At 38.5% G+C, this 23,995-nt stretch overlaps 2 protein-coding genes across 7 annotated transcripts; one reads left to right on the top strand and one right to left on the bottom strand.

The window, feature by feature from the left end:
- Positions 1-561: 561 nt before the first annotated feature.
- LOC103369011 (inhibitor of nuclear factor kappa-B kinase subunit alpha-like) lies at positions 562-10,425 on the bottom strand. Of its 4 annotated transcripts, none has more exons than XM_008297589.1 (22): positions 10,148-10,425; positions 7,672-7,823; positions 7,487-7,581; positions 7,268-7,385; positions 7,113-7,182; positions 6,932-7,020; positions 6,729-6,818; positions 6,511-6,635; positions 5,190-5,300; positions 4,930-5,065; positions 4,599-4,799; positions 3,981-4,083; positions 3,647-3,770; positions 3,388-3,539; positions 3,241-3,302; positions 3,052-3,161; positions 2,559-2,608; positions 2,148-2,256; positions 1,884-2,031; positions 1,686-1,735; positions 1,216-1,315; positions 562-921 (listed from the first exon to the last, which is right to left on the bottom strand). In XM_008297589.1, exons 2-22 carry the CDS (start codon positions 7,774-7,776, stop codon positions 862-864), a joined length of 2,208 nt encoding a protein of 735 aa, XP_008295811.1. In that variant the 5' UTR covers positions 7,777-7,823; positions 10,148-10,425; the 3' UTR covers positions 562-861. The 4 variants fall into 4 exon arrangements, with proteins under 4 accessions (XP_008295811.1, XP_008295814.1, XP_008295812.1 ...); XM_008297592.1 differs by having other exon boundaries at positions 5,190-5,297; XM_008297590.1 differs by having other exon boundaries at positions 7,672-7,820.
- Positions 9,765-19,825, top strand: plaua (plasminogen activator, urokinase a). 3 transcript variants are annotated; one of them, XM_008297594.1, is made up of 12 exons: positions 9,765-9,775; positions 15,580-15,681; positions 16,583-16,687; positions 16,772-16,814; positions 16,912-17,050; positions 17,134-17,216; positions 17,339-17,398; positions 17,491-17,671; positions 17,865-18,010; positions 18,115-18,267; positions 18,358-18,506; positions 19,233-19,825. In XM_008297594.1, exons 3-12 carry the CDS (start codon positions 16,637-16,639, stop codon positions 19,425-19,427), a joined length of 1,200 nt encoding a protein of 399 aa, XP_008295816.1. In that variant the 5' UTR covers positions 9,765-9,775; positions 15,580-15,681; positions 16,583-16,636; the 3' UTR covers positions 19,428-19,825. The 3 variants fall into 3 exon arrangements, with proteins under 3 accessions (XP_008295816.1, XP_008295817.1, XP_008295815.1); XM_008297595.1 differs by lacking the exon at positions 9,765-9,775 and having other exon boundaries at positions 15,542-15,681; positions 16,772-16,805; XM_008297593.1 differs by lacking the exon at positions 9,765-9,775 and having other exon boundaries at positions 15,542-15,681.
- The last annotated feature ends 4,170 nt before the right edge of the window (positions 19,826-23,995 follow it).

Here is a 23,995-nt window from a genome sequence, read left to right as displayed (position 1 = left end):
AATCCTCCAACTATTTCTCTCTATAAAATCCTATTAAATCATTTAATTTGACAATGATATACAACTACCAGATGCGTTCGTCAATGTCGTTATTTTGCTGACGCAAAAATAAAAAAATCAGTCGCTGGTCAGTTGATTAGAGACCAATAATTTCCTGAGAGCCTGGACTGTGCATTATATTAAGTCAATGGGACACAGATCCAAGTTATTTTTATTCCTTTCTATGCTGACTATAAATACAATTAGCAAGCGAGCCAGATCATTTATATATAGTATCGTATTACACACAGAGGTCTTTGAAAGAGCTTTAGATGTGTAACCAGTTGTTTCTGTACTGTGTTGTGTGATCTCTTTAATCTACATACTTATTTCCATACTATTAGATATATCTGTCTTCTAACCAAATTCAGTATAGGATAATTGGAACCTGGGTCTTATTGAGTCCACTGTGTGATAAGTAAAAAAACACAACCAGATTCCTATACAGTTATACATTTGCAAAGAAACAAACTCATATAAAAAAAACAAAACTGCTTGAACAAAGAAAAATAAAACATGGTCTATTTGCCTTACATTTATAAAAATTTATTTACATTCCATCATGCATAGTTGGTTAGCAGCAATGTTTTACTCCAATCAATATTATCAGTTAAATAAATACACCATAGCTACACTTGGAAATACTGTTTACTATTCAATAACATATTTTAAAGTAAAAACATGAATAGTTTATCAAATCATGCTGTTTCATTGTATTACAGCATTACATACATCTAAATGACACAGTCTGGAATTACAAAGCTTTCAGATAGTGTAACTCTTGTAAGGCACTTTTTACAGTAAAGAATCTTTGGCCAGTTTCTACAGGTTCTGAGCTTCCACTTTCACTGAGTCGTACTGAGTCCAGCTCCAGTCCTGTTCCTGGAGACACAAGAAACATGTTCATGATGTAATATTACAAACACCATTCTCCATTTACATTTCATTCATATTTTCATGTTGTACTCCAATCCCAACCTGCATGATCCATGACAGACTGAATGCAAGCAAAACACCAGCACACAATAAATAACACAAGCAACAGTGATTGTGATGATACTTGCGATAATGAAATAGATTATATTTAACAGTGAACAGGTGTGTCTATATACAAGCAGTTACATCAGGAATCTGCATATATGCATGAGCACATTCCTTCACACATGGATACCATACCATGACACTGTGCTCCATCTCCTGGGTGGCATCTTGTAGCAAAGCAGTGAGCTGACTCAGATAACGTTGATTTTCATCCAGTAATTGATGAACCGTTTCACTGGAACAGAACAAGAGACTTAAAATTTACTGCAAGTCTTCAGGTGAATGGTCATTTTTGACAGTCCATATTCTACATGCCCCTTGACTTTGAAGCCATTGAGCGACCTCTTGTGGTAGTTTGGTGATTGATTTGTAAGCAATGCAGGAGATCATACAACTTGTTATACAGTGTAGAGGTCAGTGTGTTACTCAAAAAACAGACACAATGTTTTCATGTGGCTTTTTCCCTTCAACAGTGTTTTTTGTTTTTTTTTTTCAAATACAGCAGTAAACATACTTTTTTTTTTTTTTTTTTTCAAATACAGCAGTAAACATACTATCAGCTCTGTGACACTTCCAGCAGAGGATTGCAGCTTGAAACCACTTACCTGTCAGCACGTTGTTTTCTAAGTGCTGCACATTGAGCACTGCCCTGAGCCTAAAGACACATACACACACATTATTAGCTACAGCGTTGTTTGGCTTATACATTTGATTGTGTACTTCAGATCTTTAGCTACATTAAAATGATCATTATCATTAAAAGCTTGGAGTATTTTCTGTAGTGCCATTCCTTATATGCTTACACAGACAATCCTGAGGAGGTACCAGAACTCCCTCTGTCTCTTCAGTTGCATCTGCATCACTGCTTCCTCTGCAGTTTTAATGTTCTCTATCGCCCTCTCCAACTTTGGGAACAAATCCACAATACGTTGCTTACACACCAGAATTGTGCTAAAGAAAAAGACAACAATGGGGAAAACAGGAAACTGTAAAATGATACCTCAGTGGTGCTGACCTTTACATGCTTATGAGTAAATCTGTTTGAACTAAACTTGCAGATAAATTACCTCAGGTGAGTGTACAAGTCTTTTAGTACTCTGTCCTGGTTCTGAACTGTCTGGAGTATAGTCTTCACCATTTCTGAGCTGTCACTGTAGCCATGTGGAGGGTCAGGACCTACAGAAAACATACTTCTTATCATCCATGTACAGTCGTCTGACACAGTGATGTAAACAGACATGACACACTATTACATATATCCTGCTTTTTTTTAAGTTACAGCCACTCTGAAGAATTAGGGACCCTTTAACCCATTTGATCAGTGAATACTCCTACATATCTTCCAACTTATTGATTACAACTACATTGTATCCATTATCTGATTTCACAGCACTACTGTTGGTTATGTACAAAAAAACAAAAAACAAAAAATAGGAGCCCCGATAACCGATGTATAGTATCATATTGCTGATACTAACTTTTGCATTTAGTTTTCAGTTGCTTGTAGAGTTCAATTGCCTTTTTTTCACTGGAAACAAAAAACAAAGAATTAATTTGTGCAAACAACTGTTACTGTTAAAGGATAGGTTACAATCCATCTTAAAGGAATAGTGCCCACATGTACATTGAAGTCCCATTCAAAAAAATATTCCAAACTTTTTCTGAAGATAACATAAGGCTTTAGGAGTCTGATTTAAACAAAATAAGTGGGAAGTTACTTTCTGTTAAGTACCATATTCTTTCTTTATATTTCCTTGCTTTGCAGCAAAAGAGAGTAACACAAATGTCCCCAGTTACTTCCACTGAAATCACTTTAGGTGTGGATTATTAATAGGAGAAATAATTACAGTAATAAAAACGCAGTTTCAATGTACGTATGGACACCTGACCACAGATAGAATTTGAAAATGTATGAGCCGGTCCTTAAAAGAAATGACGATAATGTAAGTACGGTATGACAGAGATACTGACAGTTGTTCCATCATGTCCTCCTGTCTCCTCGCAAACGGACTCCTCTGCAGCTCCACAATCTCAGAATGCAGAGCCACAATCTCTTCATCCAGATACCCCACATCTGCAACCTAATGGAGAAAGCCACTTAGTATTACACTATCTGTACATAAATGAAAGTTAGTTTGTGTAGCTTTGCAACTGCCCTACCTTTGTAAACCCATCAGCCTTCTCTTCATTGTCCTGCCATGACTTCAGCATTTTTTCTGAAGCTTCAAACGAACACAAACAGCAGATGCTTCAAGAATGAGTTAAAACTACTGAACGTATTACAACAGGACATTAACATCCACTCACAGATGCCGGTGTTCCTCTGCCTAGTGTACTGCTCAAGGTCTTGCTGAATGCTACACTTAAAGAACCCCAGTTTGGCTCGGAGCTGCTGCGACTGGGAGAACAGCAGGTTCTTGTACCGCGTTAAGTTGGTGTTGTAACGCAGCAGACTCAGCCTACACACACACAAATTAAGAATGTTTGACTGCGTGAGTGTACGTATGCATTAGGGTGTGTGTGTGTGTGTGTGTGTGTGTGTGTGTGTGCGTGTTTACAAACTTACATGGCAGCTCTCTGTCCCTGGTACAGTCGAATGTAGTCCTCTTTCAAACCACAGATGTAGCTGACTGCTTCGCCCCACACCTTTTTAAGAGCAGACAGTGGCAGCTGTGTCTTAGTCTCCCTGACTGAGACAACACATGATGCACAAAAGATACATGATTTCCACATTCATTCAGACAACACATTTAAAGCATGTACTTGAACTTTGCTACAAACACCATCAAAGATCTTCCCCCTGCCATTTATTTTATTCCCCTATTGTAAGCAGAGGGTGAAACTGAAGAGGCATGTTAAGAACATTATTTTACAGCTTGGGACACAGTCAGATATCTCACCTATAAAGTTGACACTGTCTGGCAGAGGTCTGGCAGTCAGTGGTCCAGAGTACTTGGTCAGGCTCTTATCAAACAGGAAGACTATGAAGGTGTCCCAGCCATGCTTAAAGAAGGGATTCAATATTATTCTGGATATTACTATGTGATTCTAAATTGTCCGTAGGTGTGAATGTGAGTGTGCTTGGTTGTCCGTCTCTAAGTGTAGCCCTGTGATAGACTGGTGACCTGTCCAGGGTGTCCCCTGCCTTTGCCCTAAGTCGACCCTAGTGAGGATTAAGCGGTGTATAGATAATGGATGGATATTACTATGTGTGCTAGACAACGTTCAATCACTGGTTAAAACATACAAAAAAAACCACTGGAATCTTAAAGTTGTATTTTACTACATTTTTTAAGTATGAACACAAAAAAATAAGAACGGGAAAAGCCCATTCTTTTTACACGAAACAGTACTGTGTAACTCAGAACTACCCATTATTTCACAACAAACCAATATTTTTAAAATATGGAGATAAGAAACAGTAGGTGCTGCTATCCACTGGTACATATAAACGTGACTGCATCTGCTTGACATTAGATATTTCTGTGTGTGTGTGTGTGTGTGTGTGTGTCACATACCAATCCATCTGGCAGACAGTGTGCAGGTGGTCTGCGTGGGTCGAGGGAGATTCCCGTCTCCAGCAGCAGCTCTTGACTCAGTGGGGAGATGTGTGTCTGAGTGTGGGTCTCCAGACGAAGCTGCAGGGAGAGTAAGTTCTCCTCAGCGCCCAAAACCATTGAGTGCAGCTGTGCTGACGTCATGTCCAACACATGGATGACCTGGGCATGTGAATGTGCAGAATGCTTTGATTACTACCCTCCAGTCTTGTGTCATGTGCAAAACCATAAAAGCATTCCATAAAATGTGGTTTAAGTGAGTCTACATACAAACAAGGTTCATATTACTGACCTTCATGTTGAGAATATTCTGCAGAGTGGTGAAGCAGTATGGCTTGTTTGTGTCGGGATCCAGAGCTCCACCGCGCATCACAGGGTCCCACAGTAGCAACATCTGCAGAAGAGACTCGACTGGTTCCAGCAAAGGCCTTTGAACACACAGACACACACAAACACACAGACAACCATACACCCACACACACACAGGATAGATGCTAGTTAGAATTAAGCATGCTTGACTGCTAGGTACAAAAAGGTGTCTTTGGTCTCTACCTGCTGAGGTTGTTTGGATATGGAAGATGTGAGGAAAATCTGACTTCTCCATTCATGTCCTCTACTGCCATGATGTCTTTGGGACCTTTGTTCTTGACTTTGCTTGTCCTACTAGAGCAGAAGAAACGCAGCCAAAGACAGAAAACAAATCCATCAAAGTGGAACTAGAGCCACAACATGCTCTTAAACAGGCATACTGACTTTTACTTTGCCTCCACCTTCAATACAAAACTATTGTGCAGTTTTAGAAACATGAAGTTGTCGCATCCACTGCATAAAGAAGTGTATGTTATACATACAGCTCTGAGAAATAGCATTAGCTATAAACTCTTTGTGCACCACATCAGTTGCAACATTGTTGTACTATGTATGAATGCATTGTCCCTGTTTAATAAATTAATACATTTTCATATCAAGTATATTTCCGGCTTATAGTCTCTCTATAATGCTCAACATTAAATTTATGGTAGCTTTTTCCATTATCTTTATATGATTGTCTAATACAAAATGTTCTGTCTAACATTTTGCTGTGTTTTATTTATTTGTGTATTTATGTACTCACATAGGACAGGGCACGATAATAAATATTGACGTAAGCAACACTAGTGCAGGCGTGCAAAAGATTAGCATGACAGCTTATTGTCTTTACATTATACGAGGTGTGTCAGAAAAGTTCCAGGACTGGTGTCACAAAAGATATATTTCAACTCCAAATTCCAAGTTTTCCCCTTCGACATAATCCCCCTGGAGTCTAACGCACTTTCCCAGCCTTCTCTGCCACACCGCCATGCACTCCTGGAAGGATTCTTCCGGGATCCTCCACAACTCCGTCGTCACAGCCATCCTGATATCGTCCATATCTTCAAAACGGGTCCCCTTGATGAGCCCCTTGAGCTTGGGGAAGAGGAAAAAAATCCCACAGAGCCAGGTGGGGTAAGTAGAGAGGTTGCTTCAGCACGGCGATGTTCTTCTCAGCCAGGAACCTTTGGAATGCTCAGGGCATTGTGAGCAGGTGCGTTGTCATGGTGAAGCAGTCACGACTTGTCCTGCCACAACTCTTGCCTCTTCTCAACGAAGCAAACGCTGCAAGATCTCTTTGTAGATGTGCTGGTTGATCGTCTGACAGGTAAAACTCGTAGTTTGGGTTTGAAAAACTTGTGACACCAGTCCTGGAACTTTTCTGACACACCTCGTATATGTGTATTTATATATGCAGACATCATGCAGTGTTACGTCCTCCAAAAATGTGTGTTCTATGTTATGCTTATGCCAAGGTGCTTCAGTTTACCGACAAGAGATGCATCACTAGGATGTGACTCACCATTGTACAGGCTGCATGTGGTGCAGAAAGGGGCGAAAGCCACAAGTGCATTCAAAGATCACTGTTCCAAAGCTCCAGTAGTCCACAGTTACAGTGTAGGGTTTACTTTCAAACAGCTCTGGAGCCTGTCACATTTATAATAACAGGGCATGATTGTTGACATCCTGGAAGAAAAAAAAACTGACCACAGAGGAGTGCAGAGATGATGCAACACTTACCAGATACTGGAGAGTTCCAACAAAGGATGTACACAGACTGCCCTGTTCCAGGTCCTTAGCATAACCCATATCTATGATTTTATGGACTAGCTGGAAGAAACATGTTTTCATTGTAAAAAGCAAGGCACAGAAAGCTTTAGAATGCATATAGGAAATTTCAGATTACAAAAGGCTACATGCACGTCAGAGGCAAATTAGTTTACCTTCCCATCAGCCTCTTGTAAAACTATGTTCTCTGGCTTTAGGTCTCTATGAATGACCTTATTTTCATGTAGATACTGGATACCAGAACCTGTGTTCGTATAGAAAAACCCCATATAAATTATGCACCAACATGTGATTATAGAGACCTGTTGGCAAAATAAAAGCTGATGAAAACTTTACCAATGTCACTGAGCAGCAAAAGGACCTCACTCTCCTTCAGTCCACAGCAATTTTCTGGTTTACTCAGCAGCTACATAAAGAGGCACATCAATTAAGTGAAATGCTTGAAAAGACAACAAGTTGTTTAGGGTTTTTATGAAGGATCTATTTTGTACCTTGCGTAGGCTTCCTCTCGAGCAGTACTCCATGGCCAGCAGCGGTATGTCATTTAAAGCAATGGAGCTCATTTCTTCTGGTACTTCTTTGACCTGGACAATGTTCACATGGTTCAGCCTGTAACAGAAAAAGCTCAAAACATTCTACAAAGGTTTGACAAAAACAAAATGTGCAGTGAAAGGCATCTTTGTCAAGACCAGCAGATGATGTACACTCACTTCTTCATTATCTGAATCTCTTTGCACCAGCGGTCTTTTTTCTTGGAGTCTAGCTCCAGGCGGCAAAGTTTCACAGCAATCTTCGAGCCCAACTCCTGCTCCAAACACAGACAGGGAGTAAAAACAATGCCAATACACATCTGGGTCTGGAACTTGGGCTTTCCTCAACGGGTAACAGAACTTACAAGGTGCTGGTACAGGTAGACGTGCCCAAAGCTTCCCTTCCCAAGTTTCCCCTTCATCTCCCAGGAGCCACACAGCTGGCTCTGTTTGGGTGCAGTCTGCTCCATAGCCTGAGGCCTGCTGCAGCCACTGGGAACAGTGCAAAGGACCTCTGCTAAAAAGAGCCACAACAACAACAACAAAATATTTTTCTACCCAGGTAATACTGGTCCTCACTGTCGACCTCAAAGCTTCTTTGTTTCAGACTTTTCATTTGAGCATATACACAGCCTGTGGCACCGCAATGTCAACCAGCAGGGAACACAGTGTTATTGTTGAGTAACACCAATGTTTGTTAACTTTTTCTACTTTATTTCACATGGATAATAAAGCTTAACATATATTTAACTCTATGTTTTAGCAGTGTTTACTGTTACCTTATTAGCTTCTTATGTTACTGTTTTTATTATATATTCCAGTGGTGTAGATGTTTATATTTTTCTTATGCAGTAGCTAACAAGTAGCCAACTGAGGGCTGTACTACGAAGCGAGATTAGTGGGTTATCAGGTATGTTGAGCCTAAAATCAGAGTTTTCAGTGTCACAAAGGTAGCTCTCTTTTTACCTGTCTAGATCTTCATGGTAACTGATGCTGTGGAGCTACATCTCCATGGTAACTTATCCTGTGGAGCTAACCTAGTCGGGAGCAGGTTATGCTCAGAGTTTTCGGATTTAAATTGGCTGGAAAGAGCGTCTCCCTTTAACCAACTCGTTTACTGACTATTATTTATGAGCAATACAGATTCTCAGCTGAGGGAATGTGTTTTATCTGCAAACATGTTGAGCTGTGTTACTAATATCACTGAATGAAGCCCTGTAGTTACAGTATGACACACTGTAAATATCATGTTGCCATGGGAACCCGACATGTTTTTAGTTGGCGATGCAGAAATCACTTAACTATGTTTTTATGTTTGGCTCTGATTTGCTGTCAAGTCTGTTTACACTGCTGGTACTGCAGCTGATAGAACACTGGCATTTATTACAGAGAATATTCAATCAATAGCATTAATTTCTATGGATGTCCGATATAGTTTTTGTTTTTTTTCCGCCAATATCCGAAATGTTGATATTGTCCAACTCTCAATTTCCAATTCCGATATCAACCGATATCGAAACCAATATATGTTTGTTACTGCAGCCCAGTTCTTTACATGCTTCATGATGTCGTTTTATATCGTCATCATTTGCGTGCAGGTAAATGCCGGTGAAATCCAGGCATTATTTTATCAGTTTTCATGATAGGCAAAAAACAACAACAACAACAACAAAAAACAAACCATAACGCTACTGACAGATATTACATTTTTATGCCAATATCAATGGTGTAATATCGGTGGGCCGATATTATCAGACATCCCTATTATTTTAGCTTTGATTTGGCCAAAAATTAAAGTGATATCCTGCAATATGGGACAGTATCAGTGTCAGTGCACTTCAATACAAGATCATGTTTAAATATATTAAGTTTAACTTTAACGTGCAGCTGTCAGTTGGAAACAAGCGGCTGCATCGGCAAAATATTATACGTTAACACATTTGACAGTTTTCTACCAGCATTTCTGTCTTCCACCATTTAAAGTAGCTTTTTACCATCATCATGTTTTTATATTCCTCATTGTTCTCCATTTAAACAACCTGTTGAGCTGTACACGATCATTTCATTTTGTGCAGAATAAGAGTCACGTGACGCGTTGAACGCCTCTTTTTATCATAGCCTGTATAAAAGATAGCTACCGTGATGTCACCCGTTGGTTTCTGCACTGAGAAAATGAAGCCAGGGTTTTGCTACTTCCTGGCTGACATCGTGGATTTTTGGAGCCAGTGCAAAAATCGTCAGAGGGGGGCGGAACCATAGGAGCAGCGATTGGTCAGACAGATTGAGAGGCAGGTCCTCTCTGCCCGCCCACATTTACCGCCGATTTGACTATGAAAACTAATAAGAAAAAAAATCCTGAGCTGTAGGAATGCGGTATTTCGTGATCTGTGATCACTTCTTTTCCAATTCAAGTCTATGGGAGCCAGGGCTTTTTGGAGCCAGCAACTAGCGGACGTAGTGGTATTGCAGGTTTTTGACACTTCCGGGTTGGCGTCATTTTTCAGGGCCGGTTGCTAGTGTCCATCTTTTACACAGTCTATGCTTTTTATGTGAACGCGCACAGAGTCTGAAGCAGAAAGTCTGAGTTGACAAAGAAAGTTGAAAACCACCGTCGTGATACCCGTAATCTCTGGCTGGGGCTTTAGTTTTTATCGAGCCGGCTTACACAAAGAAAGCCTGGCTATGTCTAACTTGCTTCATAGTACAGCCCTCAGGTCATTTGTTGTTGTAGGACTGACTGCGTTGGGTTCAGTGAAGTCAGATAATTCAAAAACAGCTTGACTATCTTCGACAAAATGTCTACTAGAGCAACATATCAGCCCACAAATGTAACCTACTCACCCGTGCAGCAGGTCAGAGTCTTCAGGTGACAGCTCACTTTGTGTCAGAACATTGTTGCTGCAGAGTTAGCTAACCGCGTTGTTTACGGTCCGTGTTCTTGTTCAGTGTTTAAGTAAGAAGACTGAACCCGCGAAATTACACCCTCACCCTACGACTCCATCGAACATGGCTTTAAAATTAAAGTTTATGTCGTGGTTTTGTTGTAATTTTGGGTGGAAATCCTCTGCGAGTGTCACACAACTCAATATGTGCGTAAAGTGAAAGTACACGCTGACAGGCAGGCGGTGCGTCTGCGCATGCGTGTGATCTGGTTGCCTGTCCCTCTCGGGGGGGAATTTCCTGTTGCCCCGGGACATGTGCTGTGTTCACGTCCTGTCCTGGCCGTCCTGCTTGGTTTTTATAAAGTGATGAAAATGTCCTGGTTCTGTCCTGTAGGAGGCATACTTTAAATGTATTTAAATTACAAGGCATCTTTGAGTAAACTCCAAGTGTCCTGGTTTTCGGTGATCAAAACATGGTCACACTGAGTTGGCCCACCTCACTTTTCTCCTTTTACCACCAAAGCTGGGCCCATCCCTGGAAGTTAAGAATGAATATTTCCAAAAGTTTGATGATGTTTTAATTTGTTCACTAGGTGGTGCAATAGGCACATCTTCAGGCCTGATCCCACACAATGACTGAAAGGGACAGATGTGACATTTGCTCAAGTACTGAATTTATTTATACTGACTGTATTTTGCTGGCAAATGCGGAACATTGTCAATCCTCTACAGCTATCTTAAAGCTACTCTGTAGATTCTAATCATTAATACAAAATGTAACCATCTAATAAATAATTATGTTTTATAGCTCAAGCTATACTGGCTTAAGTTAAAGTGCCCTTACAAGCTCCAAGAACTGTAGATGCACACACACAATACATCTACAGTTCTAAACCAATGATACAATATATACTAGGAGTGAAATTAATTATTGCCACTGTTGATTAATCAGTTGACCATTTTCTTGATTAATCCCTTAGTTGTTTAATTTATAAAATGTCAGAAAGTGGTGAAAAATCTCAATTATTGTTTCCCAAAGCCCAAAATGATGTCATCAAATGGTTTGTTCACAACCGAAAGAGATTCAATCTACTGTTGTCGATGAGGAATGAAACCAGGAAATGGTCAGTTTTAAGAAGCTGTAATTTAGATTTTTATTTATTTATTTATTTTATTTTTTAAATATGCAAACCAATTAATTTATGCTTAACCCTTTATGGGGAAAGTGACCATATTTGGTAACTTCCTTGAACGTGCAATGTGTCCACCCCGTGCCTCTCCTTGAGGTTGAAGAACCATGTGCACTTTGGTTTAGTTTTTATATTAGTGCCAATATCACTACCTTACGAAAAATGTCACAAAACAAATGTTCCAGGCACTTTACAAACACTTTGTTACTAGTTTGCATTGAACTCCACTTTGATTTATTTTTTGAGATTAGTGCCACTACCCCAAGAGAAATGTTACTAAGTGAACTTGCCAAGCACTTTATAAATACTTCTTTTCAAGGAGTGCCCTATAAAGGGTTAAAGTAGTTACCCAATTTTTTTAAATAGACAACTGATTGAATGATCATCGCTCTGATGTGTACAATATGATTTCCTTGGGATACTTTATGCATCATTTGATCTGGGTGCTTATGTATTGGAGTTTATGTATAAACTTTCACTTGTAACTGAGTATTTCTACATGATGGCATTAAAGTCTTCTTTCAACTCAGGTTAATATTTTGTTTAAACATATAGCAGCTGAGGAGAAACAAGAACACTTTTCACCATAAATAAGAACCACAGATTTTCACTTTCCACATGAGATACATCATTGTTATGATAAAAAGAGCAACTTATATTCAACAGCTTCCCTCTGAGTACCTTGGGCTGCTCTCAGTTTGTCAGAAATGTCATCACATTATGTGAGTTTTTTTGTATTCACTGTTTACAATTACAATATAGAATAACAGTGCATTAAAAAAAAAAGTTGATATCAGTCAAATGTGATATTTATATATTATCGACATCCATCAACATGTGCAATAAAGTAAGAGAAATTTTCTGTGAGAGTGCAGCATTTCTAAATCTTTTCAATAAACCATGAGGTCTAAGTAGACTCCCAAAATTGTCACTTAATCAAGAAATGTCACAAGATGTTTTCAGTGGTAGTTAAGGGCTGATGAAATGTGGGTCAGCAGAATTAGTCACAGTGAAGCAACATTCATTGCAACTTTTCTTGCATTTGTTATTGACGTATTTATAGGTCCAACCATTCGTGGTACCTGTTTTAGTATATGTTTATTGTATTTATTCTCACCTTTTTCTCTCCACATGTTGTGCTAATAATCAGTCATTTAGTCAATTCATTTAGTTGACAGCTGACTATCAAGAAGTCAAAGTGAATCTAAACAGGCTGCTGAAAGAAAACGTGCAATATAAAAATATATACGTATATTTCTAATCAGTTTGAAATGAACCGTTTATGATTATTAATGTGTGAACTTAAATGGAAGTATGCAGGTAACAAGTGCTTCTCATAAGTGTTTGTGGTTCCAGTTTAATATGAAGTAGTTCTTTTTTTTTATCATTGTGCTGGAAAAGAGAAGCAGACAGGCATCTTAAATATAGCAACCAAAAACATGTGACTTGAAATCCCCATCGCTACAGCATTGAGTGGTTGAGGTGAGGCAAGTGTGAATAGTTTGACGTGCGAAACTAAACATTCTCAGTGGTTAACTTCCTGTTTTATCTCACCTGAAGTGGCCAGAATGTGTGATGTTTAGGCCTAGTGAACGAGGCCACACTTCAATCCAGATAGAGTGCATTCTGCAAAATGTGCTCTCGTTTTATAGATCATTAGGGTAAAAAATTAAACACAAGTCAAACTGCCAACATCTTTTTTTTTTTTTTTATTGTGTCCCTCCTCATTTTCTCCGTGCTGAGTCAGAGTATTTCCTGTGTCTGCAGCTGTACAGAAGCTCCTACATTCCGACCCTAAAGTTATAGCGGAAGAGCAAAGCAAATAAAAACTAATGTACAACGCAGCTTCTTAAAATCTGAATATGTGTGTTTGCAGGGATAGAAATAGAAATCCTGCACCTATGCTCTTGGGAAACTCGGATCCTTTAAAAAAGTATATAATCCCACTAGAATTTCTATAAGTGTGCAACCTCCAAATACACTTTCTTTGTAGGATTTGTGTTCTTTTTTTGTAAAACAAGACAGATAAAATCTTACTTTAAGCACAGTGATAAGCTTTATTTCAGTACAACTTGTTGATTAGAAATATTACTGTCAACAAGACGATAGTTAAGATCAAACAAAGTGAAAGAAGAGGATTTTGTTTAAATATTGACATACTGCCTGCACCTGCCTTTTCCTGTATAAAATAGCACTCCTCATTTCTTCACAGAATCATTGTTGCCTCTCACCAGATTAAAAAGGTAACAGTCTGTATAGGACTAAAATGAGGAAGATATCGATGTGAGTTTGGAGTCTTGAGGACACAATTTGGAACCTGACTGTTGTTCAGACTCGACTGAGGGAGTCAGAATTGTTGCGTCAAAATGACAAACTCAAAAACTACAGGTTGCAGCTGGCTTTAGCCACAAATATCCCGGGTTTCCCTGGGTTGGGTAAAATTACCACGTAGTTCTTGTTTTAGTTGAAACACCTGGGTGGAACTAATTGTCGGCTTTTATCATATAATATTGGAGTTGATACATTATTTCATTAAGAGTTAATTGTCAGTTGTTTCTTGGTTATTGTCTGTATTTATATCATCCAATGCAGACCTCAAGTCCACGAGGCCTTGAAGGAACGCGTCATATCTGGTTATTGTTCCCATCAAAGAGGAGGAAATGTGAGCAACACGGCCGTCACACTTATTGATGAGGTAATTTATGAGGGAAATTTTAGCTGAGGAACTCCCGTCCATAATTCATGACAATGGCTATTGTTTTAGTGGAAGTTTTGTTACATTATTATTATGGATGTGAAAAGAATGTTGTCCTGGAATACATCTGCTCTGTTATCCAAACCAGATTTTAGAATTGGTTTAACATTTGTTTTAATTTGTCATTTTCACAATATCCAGGAATTTGTGCTCTTACGTGGTCTTGACGATGCAGTTACATGATGTGCATGCCACAACAAGCAGATGTGGATGCATAAATCAGTACTGATGCAATGAGTTGTTACCGTATAAAACTGATGAGATAAAATATCATCCTAAGAAACAAATCCAGTGTTTTTTTAAGGTTTTATGTTTTGAAGTCTTTGTGACATTAGCCTCTTAACAACCACTGGCCTGCATACAGGTCGAGTAAAAATTACAAATTTCGAATGTCATTAGCATATGTCTAAATCAAAATATATATAGTTTGAAAGCACAAAGCCTCACAATCTAAATGATACAAACCATTTTACAATGCCAAGAGCACAGTAGCAGCCACAGCAACAATAGTTCCTTATGTTGTAATGAGAGTGTACAAGGCAAAATGACAGTTTCTTACATTTCCTATTATCTAGAGAGGCACACACTCTTTGTACCACCATATGTTGCACACTGTTTCCAGCTTTTTCGTGTTTTTTATTTGAAAATGTTTTGATGAATGTTAAGGGATGAAACAAATTTTGATGGATATTTAACTTTTTTACATATAAAAAAGGAGATCATTCTTAACAAGGATGCAGTTGGGAAATACTATCACAAGCAGTGGAAAAGTCACACTATAGAAACACAAAAACTCAAAGGAAAAGTACATCCCTGAGCATAGTCATTGTAGCGTGCAACAGTATAACAATTTGTATTGTACTTTTCCATATAAGTTTTCCATATATATAATAAAAGTAATATTTTTAACCCATGCATCTTATGGTTTGTTGGAAGCCCCATTCTCAAAGTTTAAATCCCATAGTACTACTTCAGCTGAATACTGTACAATAAAGGATTATATTATATTTTGCACTGATAAGAACTTTCTTGCTGCAGTTCTCAAACTACTGATGCCACTGATTACGCTGTTTTTTTTTTTTTTTGTCTCGTGGTTTTAATGTTCATGCGAACAGGCTCTGAACAGAAACCAAGTTCCTTTTATGTTTCTTATCAGACTCAAACAAGTCAAAGTACTTGGAAATCGGGTGTTTTCATCTCACACATCCCCTATTTTGGATATACTATAACTGTGTTTGCAGGGGAAGGGATGTGGTCATTGTGTGTGTGTCACAGGACATGACAAATTGCCTGATCAACAAATTGCTGATTTGCTCACCAACTGAATGTTGGTAATGTTTTCATATAGTCTCTTAAACACCTCCCACTTGTAGCTGTTGTGTTTATAAAGGGGAGGCAACACAGGGAGGATCAGCACTGTAACACCAGAGCAGCCAACAGTGTGAGTCCTGCTACAACTCAGGTGCACAGCAGAGAATACAGGGAGGAGAAGAGGCTCTTCAGCTGGAAGAAACAGACTTCATCAACACTTAAAGGCTTGACAAAAAGGTAAACACATCTCTGACAAAGATTCCTACAACAGTGCTGGCTTAACGAACTTCATAAACAATGAAATCTGATGTTAATATTCTAATGCGATAGAGCAAAAAAAAAAAAAAGATTAAATGAAAGCATTTATCATCAGACACTGTGCATTAAAAGTACATCTTAAATGATACAACTGTTTTCTTGTCATTATCAAGTCAACACTGTGTTCTAGGACTATCTACTAATTCAGTGTTGTAAAACTAATGTGATATAATAGTGTGCACAGGATTTGCTTTAATCAATCTCAATTGACATTGCGCTCACTGTGCAGATAGAGATTGTGTTTACAGAACAGAGCACACACACTGAACATCTTCTATCTGTTGCTTTCGCATTAAAACCTCCACAGCACAGTGTTTTCTCTGTAATAGTCAAGCACATGCCATCACCAGAAACATATGAAGAGTTTATTTGCAAAAACAGATAAATCAGTTTTTGTAGATTTTCAGAACACTTTTTTTTGTTTATATGCTTGAGATAATATCAGTCAAACTGAAGTTGAGTGGATTTGACTCAGTAGAAACGACATGGCAAAAATAGAGACAAGTTGAGCTTGATATTGTCTCAGCTAGATGATGGAAAAGTGGGTTTTCTGAAGGTTTGTGAAGATGGAGTTATCTGTTTTTGCAAATGAACTCTTCATATAGTGTCTGTGTAATTCTTACCCTGTGCTCAATTTTGACAATGTAAACCAAGATAATAATGAATTGTTTTGGATGCAGGAATCTTTTTTGGTTTTTAAATTCAGAGAAACCACATGTCTGTTCTGTCATGTGCTCTACGATAAGCTCCATATAAGGACCACATCCACTCATCCACTATTGTTACGTTCCATTTCTGTAATTTTCTTCTCCTTTTTCAGTCGGTTCTCAGACAAAAATATTTCCAGTAAGCAGAAGCGAAACCATAAGTCAGCATGAATCTGTTCGCCATCATCGCCGTCCTTGCAGCGTTCAGTGTCAACGTGGTGAGTAACAATGAGAAGGAGTAACTTCAGGTGGCACAGAAGATTTTGTACACCTGTTTGACTCAGTTTGTCTCTGCTCCTCAGGTCTTTTCACAAAGATGGTCTAAAAAGAAAGTAGGTAAAGAAGGTAAGTCAGTTGTCCAGGGTATAACCTCAACAGTCACTGTTTAAAAATAGACAGGTGAATTAAATGTCCTCTCCTGTTTTTATGTTGTGATCTGCAGAGTTGTGTCGGTCTGGGGATGGAAGCAGCTACAGGGGATTTATTAACAGGTCAGCAATTGGTCGCAAGTGTCTCAACTGGAACAGGCAGAAACACCTTAAAGGAGCTTCAAAGGGACTTGGCGACCATAATTACTGCAGGTATAATTCCAGTCACCAGTCTGAAGCCTAGATATGTTAAAGAAAAGTATCACATGTTTAATATCATTGCCCTTGAACACTAGGAATCCCGACTACAGTCTGATGCCATGGTGCCTCGTCCGAAGGCGAAGCAGGATTGTGAGAGAATTCTGTGACATTCCCAGATGTAAGACCAACATTTATAATTCATAGTATATTTTTTAAAATATTGTAGTATATTTATATACAATATTGAAATAAAAAATTGTATGTTTGATTTGGATTTTTCTCATTTGGTCTCTTATTCAGGCTCCAATACAGGCTCTAGACCAACAGTGAAACCTCAACCACAGCCTACTATGGACACAGGTAGTTTTGCTGTTTAAACCTACTTTCTCTTTTTTTTTTTTAGCGATTTCCTTTCATCAGCACTCACTGACTCACCCCGTGTGTCCTTCCAGAGCAGTCATGTGGCGAAAGGGTTGAGCGGAGGATGAACAAAATTGTGGGTGGCTCTTTCACACCCATAGAGTCTCACCCATGGGTGGCTGCTATCTTTCATAAGCGCTACGGTTTCCTTTGCGGTGGTTCGCTCATCTCACCTTGCTGGGTTCTTACAGCTGCACACTGCTTCACTGATGGGTGAGAAAACACACACACATACACACACACACACACACACACACACACTCAAAGAAATAGAGAAAAAACACAACACCATATCATTTTCTCCACTGTAATTATCCTACTATATTGGAAATGTGACTCACATAACATGTTTACAGGGTTGTGTGGGTATTTTAAAGGTTTGTGTTTTTTGTTTTTTTTTGTTCAGTGAAAACACCAAAATCCCACATCTTTCTGTATACCTGGGGAAGAGCGCTATCAATGACACAGACGTCGACAAAGAGCAGCAGTTTTTTGTGGAAAAACTGATCATCCACCAAAAGTACAATGACTCAAACTACGACAGTGACATAGGTATGCACAAGTATTGTTTTATGTTTGTATATATATATATGTATTTATGAGTGAGGAAGTTCTCTGTGTGCAGGACTCACACGTGCTTATCTTTACATTTGCAGCCCTGGTGAAGATCAAAAGCAGAAATGCAACCACACATGGAGGTTGCGCGGTGAGGTCACCGACTGTTCGGACAGTTTGCCTCCCTCCGCTTCACACTCAGCTGCCTGCAGGATTTTCATGCAGCATCGCGGGATTTGGGAAAGAGAAATTCGGTAACTACTGCAGAATTTTAACCTTTAGTCTCTTGACTGATCTCTCGACAATTTGACTGATTCTTACACCTGCCGATGTGATGTTCGCAGAGTCGCCACGATTCTCACAGTACCTGAAACAGGCCGACGTGAAGCTGCTCTCCCGTGCTGAATGTACAAGTGGCCTGCAGTATGGAAGCAGAATCACTGACAACATGTTCTGTGCTGGGAGCCCAAGTTGGAGCACTGATGCCTGCAAGGTGAGCACAAAGTCGAGTGTGTCGATATGCATGCATATTTTACAAAGCTCAGACCGTAAAAATAAAGAGAAAAAAAACTGAAGGCCTGTTTCTTGTGACATTCCATCAGTCTTGGTTTAAATATGGACACAAAAACAGAAGTGAGTAGGGAGCAGAAGTTGTGACATCTGAAGTGGAGTCAATTTCTGTGACCTTTGGCAACAATAAAGGATCTCAGGAGTGTTTCTTCCACTTCATGCGAAGAAACATAGAGTTTTAAAAGTGTTGCACGCCCTAATGTTAGACCTCTAATCTCTTTTTTTTTTTTAAATTCTTTTACTCTCTATTTTTAAGCCTTAACAAATGTCACTCCTTACAAGTTTTTAAGCTTTCTCTCATTTCTAGGATCTCATGAATATCTTTTTACAGTTTCTCTACATCAACATTTTTTGTATTTAGATTATTTTGAATTGAAATCACCATTCATATTGAAAACAAACCTTTCACTGATTGTTAGTTATTACATTGCACCTGAACTGACTTAGTGTGTAATAAAGAGCTGGTCACTCTACTATCCATACTGAATATCTGGAAGATCTGAATCATGAAAGTAAACAAACTTAAAGACATTGAGATACAGAGATCATTATTCTGTTTTTATTGACAGTCAGTATCCAAATGACCTTCTAAAAATGATCAAATGGAAACCTTGTTCATGTTATATTGATCGCCTGACCGTTCTTGCAGGGTGACTCTGGCGGTCCGTTGGTGTGTGAAGCATCAGGCCGGATGTTTCTGTTCGGGGTGGTGAGCTGGGGCGAGGGCTGTGGCTGGATGAACAAACCAGGTGTTTACACTCAAGTCACCAACTACAACAAGTGGATCGCTGCAAAAACAGGGCTCACAAAATACACGAGAGGATTGATGTATCCCCAGAAATGAAACTTTGGCACAAGGCTATCTGTTGGGCATTGCATATCTTTAAAGGACAATTTGGCAGCAGTTTTGTAAGCTCTGTGTGTATAAAAGCTTGTACAAATGTTGCAGGTTCGGTCTCAGGAGAAACTTAAAGGCGTTGCTGTTAATGTACAGTGAAAATTCTTTTGCACAGTCATAATTTGCTGCGACAGTTCTAAGTGAATGTTTTAAAATATCTTTATTGTACATAGTGCACAATGCAATTTTGTTACTTTTGCAAAAAAAAAAAAAAAAGGGTGTAGACTTTTAAAACAATTAAAATGTATATTTATCTCATGTAATTTAATAAGTATTTCCTCTTGTTGAAGGCTGGCCCTGCTGTTAAGTATGTTTGGTAGTAAATAAATACAAATTTTGTATTACATGGTCTTCATACTCATTTATCTCCAAACCACAATTGTTTCTGTCTCTCTCTTGCTTGTGCTTGCAAAGTCACGTAAAACAAAAAAATGTACACTTTTTTTTCACACTTACTGGCTTGCTTACAGGTCACATGTTTCTTTTCCATAAGCATATGCCTTACAAGTGACTACAGACATCCATCCATTATCTATACACCGCTTAATCCTCAGTAGGGTCGTGGGGGGGCTGGAGCCTATCCCAGCTGACTTAGGGCGAAGGCAGAGGACACCCTGGACAGGTCACCAGTCTGACTATAGACATATTATATTTCATTTATTAACTGTGCATGTGACAAATAAAGGGAGGGAATCTAAAATCATTTCAGCTCTTATAACATTTGTAAGGGTCTTCATCATCATAAACATTAAAATGTGAAATAACATCAATAATGTCACAACTTGTGTGAACCAAATGTGTCTAAGTCAAACTCTGGAGGGCACTGTTGTTTAGAAATGACATACAGGCAACTGTGTTGTGTTAAAAATCACAAAAAGTATGTGACACTGGTTGCATACATACATTGTCTACATGACTGACATCAGCTGTAGGTTTCATCTACAGGTCAGGTGTGCTGGAAATACAAATTAAAGGATCGACATGTATGATATAGGGGGATCTAATTGCAGAAATGTATTATATTATTCATAGTTGTGTTTTCATTAGTGTATAATCATCTGTAAAGAAGAATTGTAGTGGTTTTGTTACCTGATATGAGCCCGTGATGTGGTCATCTGCCATGATGTTGCACCACCATGTTTCTGCACAGATTGGACAAACCAAACACTGAAAAGGCCTTTTGCATTTGTAAGTTCTCCTGCATGCTTGGAACAAGAGGCTGAGGCGTGGGCTATTCAGGTGATTGCAATCTGTAGCCTCATTGCAATGCTTATTACCACTAAATAATACACAGTGATCCTTTAATAGAGCAGAATTTTTCAGTTGCTAAAATCCAGTTAAGTCAGTTTTCCCTTTAAATTGATTCCTCAAAGACACTTAGTTTAAAAAATATGGTGTTTTAACATTTAATCTAGAAATATAGTGTAAATTACCCCACCAGACGTCTATCAAATAGACTACAGCACACTTATCTTCACGTGCAGCAGTTCAACATTAAACAAAACAAATAATAATATATAGCTGAGTGGAGATGACCGATGACTCCAGCTTGTAAATTATGTATCAGAAAGCAATCTGGCTTTTTTCTCTTTTCTCTACTCCTAGTCTTCATTTGCATTTTACATACACAGCAACTACTCCAAATAATTCTCCCCATTGTTTAAAACCTACACAATGAAGCTGCCAGACAAAAAAAAAAAAAAAAGTGTTGGTGGAGTCGGTCTCAGGAATTTTGTCATTTGTGTCCCCTCTCTCTCGTGTGAAGAAGGTAAACAGCTACTAGAGTAGATTAATTGAACCGCTTCACATCTATTTTCTGTCACACTTCATTCAGTTATTCATTCTTTGTTGCGTCTTGACCTTTGCGACCTCCACTCTCCCGTTGTTAGAGAACCAGCCATTCCCCCTCTGCCCCGCGGTAACCTCAGCCCCTCCTGCCTTTTCCTGGTCACTTGACTCCCCACACCCACCTGCTCACCTGTTCTCCATTCCCTTCACAACCTCTACAGTTCATATACTGGCCCTCTTGCCCTTTACTAGAATGTCTAATGTGCCATTTGTAGCTGCAGCTTTCAAGCCTTTTTTTGAACCTGCCTCTTACTGACCTCCTGCATGTTCCCTGCCTGCCCCAGGTCTGACTACCTGACCTGCTCATTACTCGCAATAAATGTGAACTGTCTGAACTTTTTCCTTGAGTTGTGCAATGTGAAAATATTTCCTTTTCTGATTGCAATGGAGAGATACAGTCAGAGAGAAAGTTCAGGCCATAATTAAACACCATCAAGTAAAGATTAAAAGAAAAAAAAAAAGAATGAAAAAAAGAGGAAGAGGATGAGGAAATTGTTAAAACAATAAGAAAACAAAAGTAAAAGCTAACTCAAACATGCTCACAGTGACAACACCAACAGTCATGATGTCAAGCATGTGTGTTTATCTTGTTCACTTGATGTAATTCAGCATTATTACATTTGCTAATTAGCACTAAAGACGAAGCTGATGCCCTTTGTTTGGCAGGTTTTGTCATAAACCAAAGTACCCTGGACATCTTGAAACTGATTATCGTGCCAGAGGAAAATTCATGGGATAGCCAGTAAATAAATGTGGGCCACATTTCACACAAATGGATCAAATATTTGTTCATACATTTTACTAAAAACAACAAATGTTAACCTGCTGGTGGCTCTTGGGGGAAATTCAGCTAAAGTCGTTAAGATTCATTCTCAAATGGTGATTTCATTGCAACAAACAGGTGTTAAAGCATGTCAGTCTGGACCAACAGGGTACCATTGCCATCTACTAAGTGATGTTGCGGGGAGGAAGTACTTAGATCCTTTACTCATTTAAGACTACACTGTTCAAATACTCTTTTACAAGTAAAGCCTGGCATTTAAAACATAACTTATATAAAAGTAATGTCACGAAAATGAACTCGAAGTCCTAAAAGCTGAAGTACTAAAAGGATGAAAATGTCCCCTGTGACTACTATGCAATTCTACAGTCATCCTTAAATGTATTCATACCCTCCCCACAGCTGTCACTGACATAAGTTGAAATTGACAAACGTAATAATAAATAAAAATTTTATGAAAATCATGACATTGCTTTTGAATTGTGGTTCAACAGATATATATAAAAGAAGAAGAAGAAGGAGCATGATGGGACCCATAAACTAATATTTTGTTGAACAACCCTTTGAGCCAATCACTGCAATCAAGTGTTTTCTGTAACTCTCATCAGACTTCTGCACCTGTTGACAGGAATTTGGATTTTGACCCACTGCTCATCAGTAAAGTGTTCTAATTTGTCTGGGTAAGTTTTTTTTTTAATTTTATTTTTTTATTATTCTTTTCAACCACAATTCAAAAGCAATGTCTTATTTCACTAAATTATAATTTTGCAAATTTTTATTTATTATTATCTTTTTCAGTTTGTAGTTATTTGAGTGACTATTGTTGCCTTTTCTTTAATGGAAGGGAATGAATACATTTGAGGACAACTGTATATCATAGATCATAGATGCATTCATGTAAAAGCATTAATATTGTTGTAGATGGTTGAGGTGGCTCACATTTAGAATATAGAACTACAACTATTGATCGTTTTGTTGAAGGATTAATCTGCTGATTATTTCCGCTATCAAACGATTAGTGGTTTTGTTTGTAAAAATTTAGAAAATAGTGAGAAATATCGTCACGAATGCTTTTTTAACTACTGTCAAAACAGTTACCATTTTCTTGTCAAGTGACCATCTGATTAACCAAGTTATCAGTTCCGCTGTATTTGTGTAAACTGTTGAATGGTTTCATTTTCACCAAAATATATTTTACAACTTCTTCATTTGTGTTGCCTAAAAAATAAATAATTTCTAAAGTCACTAAAGCTGTCAGATAAATGTAGTGATTAAATAGAGTATTTCCCTCTGTAGTGGAAGTATGAAGTAGCACTAAAAGAAAAGACTCAAGTAAAGTATATCAAATTTGTACTTAAGTACAGTACTTTAGTAAAAGTATTTAGTTGCAATGCTTGGTTACAAACATGGCTAAAATTAATAAAGTGCCTAATTTTGTCAGAAGCACTGTAAAATGTGAAAGGTTATATTAGAACATAAGCAGTTCTAAATAATACTGAGCTCTGACTTCAGGAATGCAAATCCAGCTGAGGTCAGACAACTAGCACATAGTGTCTGTCCCAGAGTGAGCTGCAGTGAAAACTAAATACTATGCTATGCGTTATTTGTAAGAATGTAGTGTTAAGAATAAATATTTATTGCAGGGCCACTGCCCAAATGTAGCATTGCTCAATTTAAAGCAGTGTTACTAAACATGGTTCTTCTGCTCAGTGCACCGAGCAAAACACGCTTTGTGATTTCCAGGCAAGCCAGCGACTGACTCACACCTCTCTTTCTAACACCCCATACCCCCCATCACATACACCCCACTCAAAACACAAAATATTTCACAGGAGCTCTAAGCATCGCTGCTCCAGACCTGACAAACAGATTGATTATGGTGTCA

The sequence above is a fragment of the Stegastes partitus genome, unplaced genomic scaffold (genome assembly GCF_000690725.1).
Source record: "Stegastes partitus isolate 25-593 unplaced genomic scaffold, Stegastes_partitus-1.0.2 Scaffold1229, whole genome shotgun sequence".
Classification (NCBI taxonomy): domain Eukaryota; kingdom Metazoa; phylum Chordata; class Actinopteri; family Pomacentridae; genus Stegastes; species Stegastes partitus.
The sequence above is the reverse complement of the archived record's forward strand: the minus strand, read 5'-3'. Positions and strand labels throughout refer to the sequence as shown.